General features: G+C 29.7%; 4 protein-coding genes across 4 annotated transcripts; 2 read left to right on the top strand and 2 right to left on the bottom strand.

The window, feature by feature from the left end:
* Positions 1–520: 520 nt before the first annotated feature.
* Positions 521–3,677, top strand: PGO_146100 (hypothetical protein, conserved; the record flags this gene model as incomplete). Its single annotated transcript, XM_028690600.1, has 6 exons — positions 521–2,466; positions 2,643–2,704; positions 2,865–2,938; positions 3,122–3,158; positions 3,346–3,403; positions 3,566–3,677. The coding sequence occupies 6 exons, from the start codon at positions 521–523 to the stop codon at positions 3,675–3,677; spliced, it is 2,289 nt and encodes a 762-aa protein (XP_028546401.1).
* PGO_146110 (hypothetical protein, conserved) lies at positions 3,678–4,772 on the bottom strand (the record flags this gene model as incomplete). The annotated part of the gene is made up of 1 exon (XM_028690601.1): positions 3,678–4,772. One exon carries the CDS (start codon positions 4,770–4,772, stop codon positions 3,678–3,680), a length of 1,095 nt encoding a protein of 364 aa, XP_028546402.1.
* Positions 4,773–7,794: 3,022 nt separating this feature from the next.
* PGO_146120 (kinesin-13) lies at positions 7,795–11,279 on the top strand (the record flags this gene model as incomplete). The annotated part of the gene is made up of 2 exons (XM_028690602.1): positions 7,795–7,845; positions 8,076–11,279. The coding sequence occupies 2 exons, from the start codon at positions 7,795–7,797 to the stop codon at positions 11,277–11,279; spliced, it is 3,255 nt and encodes a 1,084-aa protein (XP_028546403.1).
* Positions 11,280–11,824: 545 nt separating this feature from the next.
* On the bottom strand, positions 11,825–15,613 carry PGO_146130 (hypothetical protein, conserved; the record flags this gene model as incomplete). Its single annotated transcript, XM_028690603.1, has 1 exon — positions 11,825–15,613. The coding sequence occupies one exon, from the start codon at positions 15,611–15,613 to the stop codon at positions 11,825–11,827; it is 3,789 nt and encodes a 1,262-aa protein (XP_028546404.1).
* Between the last annotated feature and the right edge of the window lie 82 nt (positions 15,614–15,695).

The following is a 15,695-nucleotide window of genomic DNA, read 5'->3' on the forward strand; positions in this document are numbered from 1 at the left end:
CATCACTGATTAGTCATCTACAAATATTTTGGAAAATGTATACAAATCCGGAACAATAAACTTTTCCCTATTTTTTTACGAAAAAAAAAAAAAAAAACATACGTGTAGTAGCATCATACCTGTTCAACCGATTTGTCATGTATAAATATTGCTCACTTGGTCATATATCAATGATAAAGGATTGTTTCCATGGAACAATACTTATCATTAGTAATGTGGTGACATTATATAAAAACTTTTGCTGGTTGGCTTTGTCTCCCTGTCTGTATATGAGAGGTAAAACATAGACTGTGAAGGAAATTAGTTTTTTTTTTTTTTTTTTTTTTTTTTTTTTTTAGTGAAGAGAATCAGAAAAAATGAACCACTACAAACACTATGCAAACGAGACACATCATAAAAAACTATACATGCTACACATACCACACACACCACACACACCACACACACCACACACACCACACACACCACACACACTGTGCACATACAGAAATATATTGAGCTTTCCAAGAAGTAAGATGATATGAATGCTTTATTCCACTCAGTGTTAAGCAAAAGTTGGCCAATTACTATACGGCATAGAGTAAAAAGGAAACACTCGTTTTCAGATGCATACAGAATCGGAAGAAAATGTAGGGAAGTAGAAACGGATAGACATGAAAATGAAAGCCTTGAAGCGTCCCTACATCTAGAACATAAAAACGTGAGCAGCACAAACTTGATAAACCATATAGGAGATAATAAAAAGTTATTACTTTATACTTTATGTAAAGCTTATAGAAAAAAAAATGAAAAACATTTGAATGAAAAAAAATTGGATCATCTGATTCAAGTTATATGTGAGAGGCTAGTAACGAAAGAATCCTCCTTAAATATAAGGGATAAATTGCTTTACTTTAGTTGTATCGACTCCAAGAGTAACGCAGAGAGGATTACCTTGACTAGAGATCATGGAAAGGGTGAACCGAATCTCATTAGAAAAAGTGGTTGGGACATTAATGCAAGATGTAGACGAGGAAATACGAACAAAGAATCTTTCCATTGGATGTGTCATAAAAATATGTTTAACTATTATTGCAGAATTTTGAAAAAGAGAAAAAATAGCTGTCTTAATGATAATGAGATAGACGAAGATGTCACCACATTTTTTGAAAAAAAGCTAAACAGATTCATATTAAGCACCATTTCGATGTACCTTCTAAATGTATCCTACCTGAATAGTAAAGTAACTATTAGAACAAATAGTTTACATCTCTTACTTATTTTCATGCTAAAGTATATAAAATATAAAAGCCAAAAGCGCATGTCAGTAGTACATGTTTGTAAGTATGTCGAATTGTTAACATCCATAATAAACACAGCAAAGATAAAAATTGAACTCAATGACAGGGATCCAGAAAAAGACATTGACATTTTGAATAAACTCAAAATGATGAACAAGAATGAATATCCTTTAGACAGTTCTTCCTTCACTAACATGTGCAGAAGGAAAGTAGAAGGAAAAAGCAATACCGAACTAGCCATCGATTTGGGAAATAATTTAACGTACAACAATGCCCATTTTTATCACTATTTTAATATATACGATTTTGAGTATAAGATGAAAGGGAATACAGAAGGAAAGAATATTTCCAATAAGAATGAGAAAATCATCGAAAATGAGGAAGATGAGTCTCCATCGTGTATGCTGACCCAGTGGGGAAATGTAAATGACTCTTCTAATGAATCAGAAATAAAAAATATGATAACTTATCAAATCGTTTTTATGATATACTTAACAAATAACGCTCTAGTTTGTTCTCTTAAAAAATTGTTAAAAAATTATAAAAAAGGAATTGGAAATAAGCATTTTCGAACATTTGTAGAAAGAGAAATATTGCATATAATAATTAATTACATGTTCAATTGTTTACCTTATAATATTTTTTGTAAAACGTTATTTGAAAATTTAGAGGAAGTATTTATCCAGGTTTGTAATCTCAATACGAATTCGCTAACGGCCACAATGTCTCCATCAAGCTTGTCTCAGTTTGTTCACCTTATGAGCATACAGTACAATAAAGTTAATATAAATGATAAGAATAGTTCATTACTTTTGAATAATTGTTTAAAGGAATTATTCTTAGATGAATGTAAATCGTTAGGGAAAAAAGACAAAATATTATTGTACATTAGTATATCGAAACTTTTATTTTTGAAGAAAAAAAAGGATTATTTAGAAAAATTAAACTGTATTTTATTCCCCGAATTGGTAAATTTTACTTACCGAGATTTGTTCAGTTTGACATATTCGATATATTGTTCGAACTTTTGCGATTTGGCTTTTTTTGAATCCTTACTAAGAAATATTCACAAATTGAAACACAAATATTCTAGGCAAAAAATGTGGACAATTGTTTCCATATTTTATCCGTTCAATTTGAACATATCTATATTTAACTTGTTGATTAGTTATGCCAACCGACGCGGGTAATATAAAAGTTTATTATTTTTTTATATTATCATCTTATTTCTTTATGCCAATATTCTTCTATAACAATCCCAAGCATGAGGTAAAAATGGACGCCCTATGTAAGCAGTGGCATATATATGTATATACTTTATTTTTTTTTTTTTTTTTTTATACTTCGTTATTCCCATTTTAGTAACGAGCATAAGAAGAAAGATGAAGATGAACCATTTGAAGAGCAGAATATGAACAACAAAGGTATGCTCACACGTCCACACAATTGAAAAAACTTATTCAATAAAATAAGTTTTCACTTTTCTTTTTAAGATAAGCACACAAACATACACACACACACACACAGATAGCTTTGCTGAATGTGCTGCTAAAATTTTCCACATTTTTTTATTTTTCATCGAAGAAGCGAAAAAACTGGAGGAAGATTTAGAAAACAAGGAGCGAATCTTACAGGAGTTGGTTGCACATATTAAAGTGGTAACGAATTGTTTTATTTTACTATATTTTATTTTTATTTTTTTCACATTTGTATATTTTATTGCTTTACATTTTAATCACTATAACGAATTTGTAGGCACATTATTCCAATTTATGCACACATGTGTACATGATTTTTTTTTTTTTTTTTTTTTTTTCCTTTTCCTGCCTACTCATTTGAAGAATAATAATGGAGAAAAATTCACTTTCAGTGAGTCAGGTACTTTCAGATGAAGCTAAACATTCATATTTTTCACATTTTTTTTTTTTTTTTTTTTTTTTATTTTTAATAAAATGTATGTCTCAAATAGGATTTCATAACGAAAGGGTTCAATATGTGCTTCGTTCAGTTGCATATCCTTCTTTGATTTTTTTTTTTTTTTTTTTTTTTTTATTTGGACATGCAGATATGCTGGATTTCCATTCTGAAGATAACGATTTAAAATGCGAAGTGTTTGAAGAGGGGTATAAAATTGTCTTCATATAGTACACACACTGGAATATAAAAATGTTTACTTTGTGCATCGCTCATAGTGATGCTTTTTCCGCATGTTGTCCTTGCAACTTCTTTCACATTTTGTTTGTTTATACATTTTCACCCTTTTTTTTCTTCTTCTCTCTCCATAGAGACATAAAGGATGTCGAACAAACAAAAGACCACGAACATGTACAAGGGGAGGAAAAAAAAGCGATTATAAAAAAAAAAAATAAAAATAAAAAAAAAAAAAAAATGGGATAGTCAGAACTGGAAGTAATAGATACCCTTCTCATTTATTACATAGTCCAAAATGATGTCCGTGTTCTCTAAAAAATCAATGTCATATAAAAAAATATCGAAGGATATGGAAATTTTTATGTTATTTTTTTTATTATCACCTGGTTTAAGTGCTCTATCGTAGTAACCTTTCCCACTGCCAATTCGAGCACCATATTTGTTATATGCAATGAGAGGAATAAAAAATATATTATCATGATCGTTAAAAGTAAAATTGTATATGTTATCAGTAACTAAATTGGAAGAATTTAGGTGTAAGTTTTTGTCCTTATTTATCTCTCCTTTTGAATTGTAGTGCACATATAAGTATGGAATGAATATACCAAAGTGGTCTTTGATTAATAAATTATTTGTCAAGTCGAATGGGAAAAATATTAATTTATTTTCTTCCTCCGTTGTTATTGGAACATATAAATTAAAATAAAAATATTTATACAATTTGTGAATAATAAATAAAATATCTATTTCTTTTTTTGTTGGTATATATATGCACATGTTAAAATTGGATTTATTTTCACATTTATCTGTTTTCATTTTTTTATTATTTTTTTTCCCCCCCATATAATATGTAAAAAATTGAAAACAACCCAAAGCATCAGCATTGATATGGATGCCATAATTTCCCATATATTCCATTACTTCTCTCTGTTCACATGACTTATAATTATATTTATATTTATATATTTTGTTAAAATTAAAGGTTTTGTTTTTCCTTTTATTCACTTTTAGAAAACTCAGTAACACATACGTGTGTCTTATCAATTGAGTGTAAACAAAATCTACATATAAAATATCGCACATTCCACCATTGCTCTTACATGTATTTATATCTTCCCGTTTGTCACTATCAAATGGATGCATTCGTTCGATTAACCAACTTGTCAATACCACATCACGTACTCTTTTTGCATTTTTTCGCACAACTTGTTTTATTTCTTTATGGCTACTTTTGTGTTCATAATTTTTATAGTGCTCCCTTAAATTCATGGGAATAATGCAATTAGCATAGCTTTCCTCCTTATGCGTGTTTATTTTTTGGTGAAATGGGTACAGGTCCATGTTATTTTAAAAAACAGTTAAATTGGGTGTGCACATGTGTGTATATATTTTTGTGTGCGAGTTTGGATGGGGTATGCGTAAATAATATGTACATACACGGGACAAACACAGCTGGGTGGAAAAAAAAAAAAAAAAAAAATATAGGAATGGAAATGGGAGTGGAAGTTGGAGTGGATGTAGGAGTGGACGTAGGAGTGGAACTTTTTTTTTTAATTTTCAAGCTTTGGCGAGTACCCAAGTTGGTACTTTTTCACTGTGCCATTTTTCCACACCTCACCTGCAATTTCATAAATCTTCCTCTTTTAAAAATTGAAAAAACGCTCACGCGGTGTGTAAAAAAAGGACAAGTCAGAATATTAATGGAGTATCGGGGAAACTGTGGAAGAGGGCAAGTTGGACGATTTCTCTGGGGTGTAAATGTTCAAGCATGAGCATGTACATATAATTATGGAACTGTGAACATGTACACATATAAAATTGTAGAATTGTGAACTTGCACATATAAAATTGTAGAATTGTGAACATGTACACATATAAAATTGTAGAATTGTGAACTTGCACATATAAAATTGTAGAATTGTGAACATGTACACTTATAACATGAGACACAGCTTTCTCCCTTTCAACAAGTTGTTGAGGACACACGTGCGTATCACCAATTTTCATGAAATCCTGTACACACTTTTAAACACATGTGAATACCTGTATCGAGTTATATATCGTTAAGAGCTTATGTTGTTTTTGTCCAATTAGCAAAAAGCATAATAAAAAAATATCTCACCATAATGTGTAAAGAGTTCATATTTTTAAAAGAAGGGGGAAAAAAAAAATGAATACAATTTGAAAAAAAGATTATAATACTTGAGTTTTTTTTTCCCTTTGTCTATGTGAACAAGTTAAATAAGTCCATATTATTTTTTAAAATAAAAGAAAAAAAAGAATAACAATTAAAATGAATAAAGAGTAAAGAGTAAAAAACACGTAACAAGTTTTATTTCTAAATGGAAAAGAAAAAAAAAAAAGAAGATAAAATAATAAAATATAAATACAAGGTGCTCCGCAAAATTAAAATCCTTTTTTTTTTTTTTTTTTTTTTTTTTTACCTTTTCCTTTTTCATTTTTTCTTTTTCGTTTTTTCTTTTTGCGAGTTTACTCAGTTTACTAACTTCGGGTACTGAAGCCTTTCGTCCTTCGCTTCCAAAAAAAGTGTATAATTTTTTTTATTTTCATTTCCATCTCATTTTTTTTTTCCCGTTCTCTTCCTGTTACTTTTCTTTTTGTTGAGTTTCATTTTTTTTTAAATTTTTTCCTTTCTGTACTTTTATTCTTTCTGTACTTTTATTCTTTCTGTACTTTTACTCTTTCTGTATTTTTACTCTTTATGTATTTTTACTCTTTCTGTACTTTTACTCTTTCTGTATTTTTACTCTTTCTGTATTTTTACTCTTTATTTTTTTACACCTTTTTTTTTTTTAATTATTTCCCCAGTGCGCTTCCCAAAAGAAATAAAAAATTTCCCATTCACCCCCATTCGTGTAATAAAGGTCACATTTACGAATGTACATTTTTAACAGTTGTGCATTTCTGAAAATGATTTATATGAAGGGAAGAAGGAGGAACCATCATATTGGATTTATTTAACTTGTGTATATTAAGTGATAATATATTAAATTGAATTGAATTCTTATTTGAACAAAGCCAAAGTGAGCAAGTTATGTCCAACTGACACACGCTGGACGCGTATCCTTTGCACCAATTCAGCTTATCTGTATAGGATTTGAGTGTGTGTATGTGTGTGTTGGTGGGGGAAGTTCACCATTTTGCATACTCTGTGTGAATGCATATATGAATACGTAGTCATACTTATGTATGCACACATAGCAGTCACTCACATGTGGTAGTCACATGTGGTAGACACTCACACGTAGTAACCTCCCACACGTACGTATATATCAGTGTGTGAATATGTGAAGGTGAAAAGTTGTGCCACCACGTGAGTTTTATCAATTATTCAAATAACGCAGATGTTAATTACCATAGCCACCACATTCTTTTGACATGTATATGCGAACATATCCCTATTTTATCATGTTTTGAAGTTACTTTTACCCCTACCACATACATAAACTCTCCCTAAGAATATTTGAGAAATTACATGTCAGAAAATCCACGTAATAATTTTTATAATATAAGAAATGATTATTCATGAGAAATTTGTAGTGGTTTTAAAATGTATCATTTTGTAAAAATAGGTCAAATAGTAAGTTTTATGACCAGATGAATGTGTCATACTTATGTACATGTGTTTGGTAGTATTTCCACATTTATATGTACATGCAAAAAAAAAAAAAAAAAAAAAAAAAAAAAAAAAAAACTGTGCAAAAAATTGTAACACGAAGAAATTACACACACAAATGCTTCGCCGCCTCCGCCCCCATCCAAGAGAGGAAATTAACAATTTGATTGGGATTATAGAATACCACATTTTACCAAGAGTTTACGTGTGAACCTTTTATTCGTCTGCACCCCCATTGCTTGCTCGTTTATTATTCTTCCTTCTCTTCATCCTTTATTTATTTTATATTATATTTTTGTTTTTTTTTTTTTTATGAAACGCTTAGAATCGTTTCCCTACATTTAACTTATAAGGTTTCATACCAATTGCCAGTGTGTATCCTATACACGGACCGTGCTTATCTTTGAGTATTTCGAGAATTTTTTCTTTGCAACACTACCATTATCACGTACACGAGCACGCAATAAAAACTCCTTTATTGTAATTATTCAAATGACAGGAGTTTTACTAATTCGTTTGACACCATTTGGAGCACGTCAAGTGTATAATAAGTATGCTCAAGAATTTTTTTCTCTTCATTTTTTCGTCATTCTTTTTCTTCATTTTTTCGTCATTCTTTTTCTTCATTTTTTCGTCATTCCTTTTCTTCATTTTTTCTAGTTAACTTTTGATGATCCATCGTAACGTAACACCAATTCATTACATTTCTTGGAAAATTTGAATAACATGCATAAAATAACTTTGCAGCAGAAGAGGCAATCCATGATTAAAAATAAGGTAATGCGAGAGACAAAAATGAGAACTCCCTGTCTTTAGGAATCATTTAGAGGGAGTTCTGATTTTAGACATAATATGTATAGACTAATGGAAAGAGAAAATATAACCGTAGCTTTCTTTTTCTTTTTTTTGACTTAGTTTTGTGTAAACACATGTGTGCGTACAACTTCTTACCTTTGTATCGACACGAGTAAATTCATACTTATATGACATTTCTTCATTTTTGGCAGAGCGAGATATATCCTCAGAAGAGCCTAAATCTGGGTCAGAAATCCAAAAGTAGAGGAAAAAGCATGAATGGGAAAATAAAAGTTGTTGTTAGAAAAAGACCAATAAGTGAATCAGAAAAAAAAAGAAAAGACAATGATATTATAACAGTTAAGGACAATTGCACAATTTATATAGACGAGCCTAGATATAAAGTAGACATGACTAAATATGTGGAAAGACATGAATTTACTGTAGATAAAGTATTTGATGAAACAGTAGACAATTTTACAGTATATGTAAATACAATAAAACCGTTAATTATAGACATTTTTGAAAATAATTGTGTGTGTTCATGTTTTGCTTATGGCCAAACTGGTAGTGGAAAAACATATACTATGTTAGGCTCACAACCATATGGTCAAAGTGAAACACCAGGAATATTTCAATACGCAGCAGAAGATATATTTAATTTTTTAACATTATACCATAATGACAATACTAGGGGAATATATATATCATTTTATGAAATATATTGTGGGAAATTGTATGATTTATTGCAGAAAAGAAAAATGGTTGCTGCTCTGGAAAATGGAAAAAAGGAAGTAGTTGTAAAGGATTTAAAAATTTTAAGAGTTTTATCTAAAGAAGAATTAATTTCAAGAATGATTGATGGTGTTATGTTAAGAAAAATTGGAGTGAATTCTCAAAATGATGAATCATCTAGATCACATGCAATTTTAAATATCGATTTGAAAGATATACAGAAAAATATTTCTATAGGAAAAATAGCATTTATAGATTTAGCTGGAAGTGAAAGAGGAGCAGATACCGTTGCTCAAAATAAACAAACTCAAACGGATGGTGCAAATATAAATAGATCTCTTCTGGCATTAAAAGAATGTATAAGAGCTATGGATTCTGATAAAAATCACATTCCTTTTAGAGACTCTGAGCTCACAAAAGTGTTAAGAGATATATTCGTTGGGAAATCCAAAAGTATCATGATAGCAAACGTTTCTCCCACTATTAGTTCCTGTGAACAAACTTTAAATACATTAAGATACTCCTCTCGAGTTAAAAATTTTAAACATAAAATGAATTCTAATGAAGAGGAAGATAATAATAACGAAAAAATAAGTATTCATGATTCCAAAAGTGGAGAATTAAACAACTCCTCCAGTGTAGAAATTGTTACGATGATGTCAAATACAATCATACCAAGTAACAAAACGAATATCAAATCAAATGAATTAAAGGAGAAGGGAGGTACCATTACCTCTAATATTAATGCTAATGGAAGTATGAATCCAATTAGGAACGGCAAAAATGCCATGAAAAGTAAAGAAAATACAAAATCTAATCAGATAAAATACAACTCAGTGAATGATATAGACAGAATAACACAAAAGAAAAAAAAAAAAAAAAAAAATCTTCTAAATTTTAAAAGTAATAATACAAATTATGATAGCATTTCTAAGAAGCAAAATTATATTCAACATGGTTACACCTTTTCAGATACATCGGATTTTTCTTCCCTCGATGAAATGAATTGTAGCCTTAATAACAATAACAAAAACGTGTTTCTAAGAAACAGAAAAAATCTAAAACAGGGTATAGTGAAGAATAGAAGTAGTTGTGATGCCATCTCTAGCAAAACAAAGAGGTTTGACGTGCAGATTTCCAGACACAGTGCTGGAAGCAAGCTCACGAATTTTTCAAACGATCGTGAGAAGTTTAAGGATAAGTCATTTTTCAAGGCCTCTCCTCCTTTCGCTAACCTCGTCAATTCTGCAAATATGGCCAATTCTGCTAATATGGACAATTCTGCTAATACAGCCAATTGTGGCAGGAGAAACGACAAGTTTTCCAGCCTTCACGTCCGACAAGTAAATGAAAGAGACAAAAACAGAGAAAGTGATAACATATTTTATGATGCTATTTCGAACACATCAGACAACGCAAGTAAGTTTTTTCCCCAAAGTGGACAAAATTCTAAAAATATATTTAACATTAAAGGTAAAAATAAAAACAATCAATATTTAAATAGTACGAGTGTTGGAATAAGCAATACAATAAATTATGATAATAATGAACTTGGTAGAAGCAGTTCCACTGTTGAGATAAAGGAAAGAGGTACAAAAGGTACAAGTCTTTTTATTAATAGTGAGACAGAAAATACAATAAACATGGAGAAATCTAATTTAGATACGTCAATAAATATAACAAATATGAATTCAGATTCAAGAAGCATTCAGTTTGATAATGTATCAATGAATGTAATGAATTTGGTACCCAGTGTTCTCTCACTTGATAATATAAGTGATGTGAAGGACGACAAGATATTGGATGATGTGCATGTCGATATGTGCGAACTAAAAGATAGTAATAATTATGAAAAAAATTCTAATGAATTGTCGAACCCTCACTATGGCTTTAGTCAAAACAATTTTAACCATTTTAACACGATTAGGAGTGCAGAAATTGATCCCAATAAAATTGTAAACATTGTAGAATGTAAAAAAAATGAGAATTCACAAACAGGTAATATGTGTAACAAAAATAATACAGAACAAAATAGCTTCTTAAATGCAGAATATGCGAATATGTTTCAAAAAAATGCAGATAACATGTTGGATAATTGTTTAAACACACTAAATATAAGTAACCTTTATGAAGATACACAAGACATATTAAATAATATTTTGTTATCAAAATATACAGCAGATAAAGAAAAAGTGATTAAAAAATATATTAACGAAGATGTGAATAATATGAGTTTAGAAAAATTAGATAAGTATGCTCAATTAATATATGAAAAGAGAAAAACTACATTGAATAAACTACTTTTATTATTTAAAAAGAATGTGGATATACAAACAAATAATGAAACAAGCGATTTGAAAAAAGATCTGGTTATGTGTCATATATGCAGTAACAATCCTGATGATCAATTCCACTTTTATGCATACAGCAGATTAGAAAAGGACATGATCAATTTAATAATGCTGCGTCAGTTGTGGTGTGAAAGCGAAAACTTGCGACAACTCCATCAGTACTTAATGATAGAATATCAAAATAAATCAGCCAACTTAATTACCTTTAACGTCTTTCCCAATAACATTGCTAATACTTCATTAAGCAAAAAACATATCGAAGACCAGAAGGCACAATCGGATGCTATGTTTAGCAAATCTGATAACTTTCCTGGGAAAATGGTAAAATGAACCCCTTGCAACCTCCAAACCCGTTGCTGTAGCGTGCATGTGCTGATGTGTGCACACTACTCGTGCTAGGATAGCGAATCCAAAGGGATATCACGTCACTACTTGATCACATAACTTTTTTTTTGTTAAAAAATTCTGGAATACGCCACTTGGACGTGTCCTGTGTTTGTTTTTTAAATGTAAAATAACTAGACACCTACATGTAAAAACTTAATATCCATTTACAAAGAAGGAATCATATTGAATCCACTGCCATCCACACAAACATATACGATGTTTTATGTATGTGTATTTGTGTGCATGATGGAAGAAGTGAAGAATTAAACTGCTGTGCAATTTGGTACATAGGACTGTAAACTATTTTACAAATTGTGCATAGTTGGAAGTTTTAGAACGATAAAACGGAAAATTTTGTATAGCAAAAAAAAAAAAAAAAAAAAAAAAAAAAAAAACACCCAACAATGTAAGGTGCTTCTACAGATTGGATCAAAAAAAGACAATACAACAGAAGTAGAAATGTTTCTGTTTAGTCATCCAGCAGAATGCTAGGTGAGAACTATGTCCACATAATATGGGTAGTGTGACAACTCCTTTGTCATTTGTTTTTCAAAGTTCAAGGAGGCAATGATATCGTATATCTCATTATGCAACATGGAAGTTGTTTTAATATGGTTTTCTAATATGGGAAAGGATGCGACAAAATTGAGATTCAAATAATGTCTCTCATTCAATAGGGGTTTCGCGTTTTTTGTTATATTATTATTCATATGTTTATAACTAAAAATTTCGAACATGTTTATAAGAAATTTATCTCTATCTGTGGGATATAAATAAGGACTTGTCAAGTTTCTTTTTGCATTTCTCAAGTATGGAAAGTTATAAATTTTCTTCGTTTCAACGCTTTTTCTGCTTTTCTTATTGGTACGCTTCTTACAATATGAATAGTGGCAAGGGGTAATATATATTTTTTTTTTTCTTTTCAAACCGTCTTTGTAGTAGAAGAAACTGTTGAGATCTCTCGTGTATGTTGTAAACGAAGCAGTTTTTGATTTGTAAAAGAATTTATTTAATTTGACGAAAACCTTTTTTTTTTTCTTCATTTTTTCATTTTTGTTTAAAATGGTCACAAAATTATGCATTTTTTGTACATGTCCTTGGGAAAAAGAAACATTGGAAAGGTTACTACCACCCCTTTGTATGTCTAACGTGATCTTTTGAAGTTCATTCAAATGTGTAATAAATGTATCCAAAGGTATATATCTCTGGCCATCATAACATTTATGCTTATATCCAAAAGTATAATGATAAACATGAAGTGTTAAAAAAGCAATTAATCGTAATTGCGTCTGGTTTTGCACAGTAAAATTGTTCATATTTGTTATGTTTATTTGATTAAAAAAGTGAGTAAAATTTTTTTCCTGCACAAATTTGTCTATAAAATTATAATAACAAATGTATAAGGTAATATTTATAAGAGCTTGTGCAGATTTCACATTTTTATAATTCCTAAAAATAATTTCATTATATTTTTCATTCGGCAAATCAAGTTTTAATAAAGAAATGGCGATATTACTAAGCGTCTGTTCACTTATCTCCTTGTTATTTTCCTTATTCATCTCATTTGTGTAGCAAATAAATTGGTTTAACAGAAACTCGATTAGTTTTACGTCCCTCATTTTGATAGATGCAAAGGAGTGTATGATGTTCCCTATATTAACCACATCTATTTGGAAATGGGTTCTTTTGATGAAATAGGAAATGTTCTCAAAAATGTCATATCTTCGGAGATTCAAGTTTTGGATGGCCCCCAAAGCGTTTGCAAACAGTTGGGAATGGAACTGCATCTCGCTATGCATATTCTGAACAGAATCAGATGTAACCACATCACTAGCCAATTCGCTCACCAAGCGATTTATATATACATCCACAAAATCAGAGAGAACAAAAGTATTTATGTAACTGCACATAAACAATCGGTTTATGTTTATTGCCCCGACATGAGTGTAGTTCAGCAATGTGCTTTCACTCATGATATTTCTATATAGATGATTCAAATAAGGGGAAGAATATTTGGTGCTTTTTTTTTCATAAATCATTTTATTCACAAAGTTGTAAATAAGAATTTTATTGAAATTTTTCCCCAATTCGTTAATACTGTAATTTACAATGAAATGATTAACTATTTTGTATGTCGAATTTAGACAGTTTACAATGAACTTTATGTTATCTCTAATTTTTTCGACACAGTAAACATCTTCACAGTTGTTATTCTTTTCACTTTCGATCTGATGTAAGTAAAAATTATTGGTGCAATAGGATCCAGTGAAAGTATTAACTATGTTGGTCTTATCTAATGAAGGATTTTCTTCCCATCCATATTTTTTTTCCTTTTTCCATCTATTCCTCAATTGTAGTAGCTTAATGAATGTAAAATAATTCACATGTTCCGTTGTAAATGTGTTAATGGACATAGTATTCTTCTCGTTCGACAAATATTTGCAACCCTTTAGTGTATCATTTATAGAAATTTTATTATTGGAACGAAATGATCTATCAGATTCATCCCTCTCAGTCGAAGAATTTCCACTGAGGAGGAGATAGTTGAAATCCTTTACACTGTTGTTCGAAGGATAATGGTACTTATTATTACTTATAAACAATTTCAAAACAATCCAGAGTGCATTTTCAAAAAGAATTAATAAAATTCGCATAACTTTGTTGTATTCTTTTTCAGTATATTCAAAAGAAATGAACCATTTTGAAAAGATATTCAAAAGTGACGTGTACTGTTGTATGTTTTTCTGATTAATGGTTGATTTTGTATGACTAAGTTTATTTGTAGTATCAGTTTTCCTATCATGGTTGATTAAAAGTAATACTTTTTTATCTACAAAATTTAGTAAAATTTTTTTGATCAAGTCATTTTTTATACCTAACTTGTAGAAGGAAGAAAGTGCTAAAGTATAATCAAGAAGAGTGTATGATTCGTAATTTTTTCCCAAAATTTGAAGAACCTGTGTAATACCTAATTGGCTATAAATTAGGCGTTTTATATGTATTAATTTGTCCATATATCTAGATACATTTTGTGGTTGGTTGAGGTAAAAAAAATAATTGCTTAAAGAGTGAAAAAATAGAATAAGTGATTTTTGGTTATATTTTATTCTGTTCATGTACTGTTTAGCTTTTTCATTATTTTCCTTTAGGATTGTTAAAACAGTGTGCATAAAATATTCCACTTTTTGAATTAAAATGTATAAAAATAAATGATTATAGTAATTAAATTTGATATGAATATAGAAAATAAAGATTGAATCTATGAAATTCATTTTGTGTAACATCTTTTCGCATAATCTATCCAAGAAAAATAAAAATTCATTTGTCTGGTTTTCCATTTCATTTATGAAATATTCACAAAAAGTGTACATTTGTAAGAGAATCTTTTTATCCATCATTTGATTATCAAACATGTAAAGGTAATTCAGTTGAATCTTTATTTGATTATCTAGTTCTTCTACATATATATGTTTTATAAGTCTGTTATTTATATTACTATGTATTACAATTTGGTATTCTTCATTTTTGAAAATGTCCCTTATTTTGCTTAAACAGAAATTTCCCTTCTTCTCTTGGTATATTCTTTTCTCCCTTGGCCATTTCACCCCACTGGTTTCTTTCCCTTTGTGTGAATTTCCATCGTAGATATTTTTCTTTTTTCCATTTTTCTCTTGATCAATCCATGTATCAGATATGGAGAAATATTCAGTCTGATGAGAAACTTGTTTATCTAGTGATTTACTTCCCTTGGGGGAATCACCAAACTTGTTTTTGTTAATCCTGCATGGTGCATCCGATTTGGTAAGGTTTGTTTCACTTTTTGGCAATACATAATTAAAATATATATACTCTATGTACCTATTTAATGAAGTATCATTTAATAATATTTTTTTTATTAAAAGTAAGTAGTTCAGTTTGGATAGTACTTGAATTGGTATATGGTTACTTGGATTAGTCTTGCAAATAAAATGATTACTACATGATTCATTAAAATGCAGAAATAAAAAAATATATTTTATATCAGTACTTTTTATGCTTTTATATTTGCTTATTCTTCTGCTGAGCAAAAATTCTTTATCTTTACTAGTTTTATAGTTTTCATCAAAAGATAAATCTACCTTGTATGTATCACAACTGCTATATTTCCATATTTCAAATCGGTTTTTCTTTTTATAATCTCCAACTGTTGTCATGACATTTCTTCGATAATTTCTTCTCTTCACTTCTCCATCCAGTATATTTTTCCACAGCATAAGGCAACTTTTTCTCTTTTTCATGTTCTGCTACTGGCTAAGGAAATCGCATCATTTTATGCTACACAAATATTAGCGATTGGGACAACAGGATGTAAGTGGAAAA

The sequence above is a fragment of the Plasmodium gonderi genome, assembly GCF_002157705.1.
Source record: "Plasmodium gonderi DNA, contig: Chr14, whole genome shotgun sequence".
Classification (NCBI taxonomy): Eukaryota; Apicomplexa; class Aconoidasida; order Haemosporida; family Plasmodiidae; genus Plasmodium; species Plasmodium gonderi.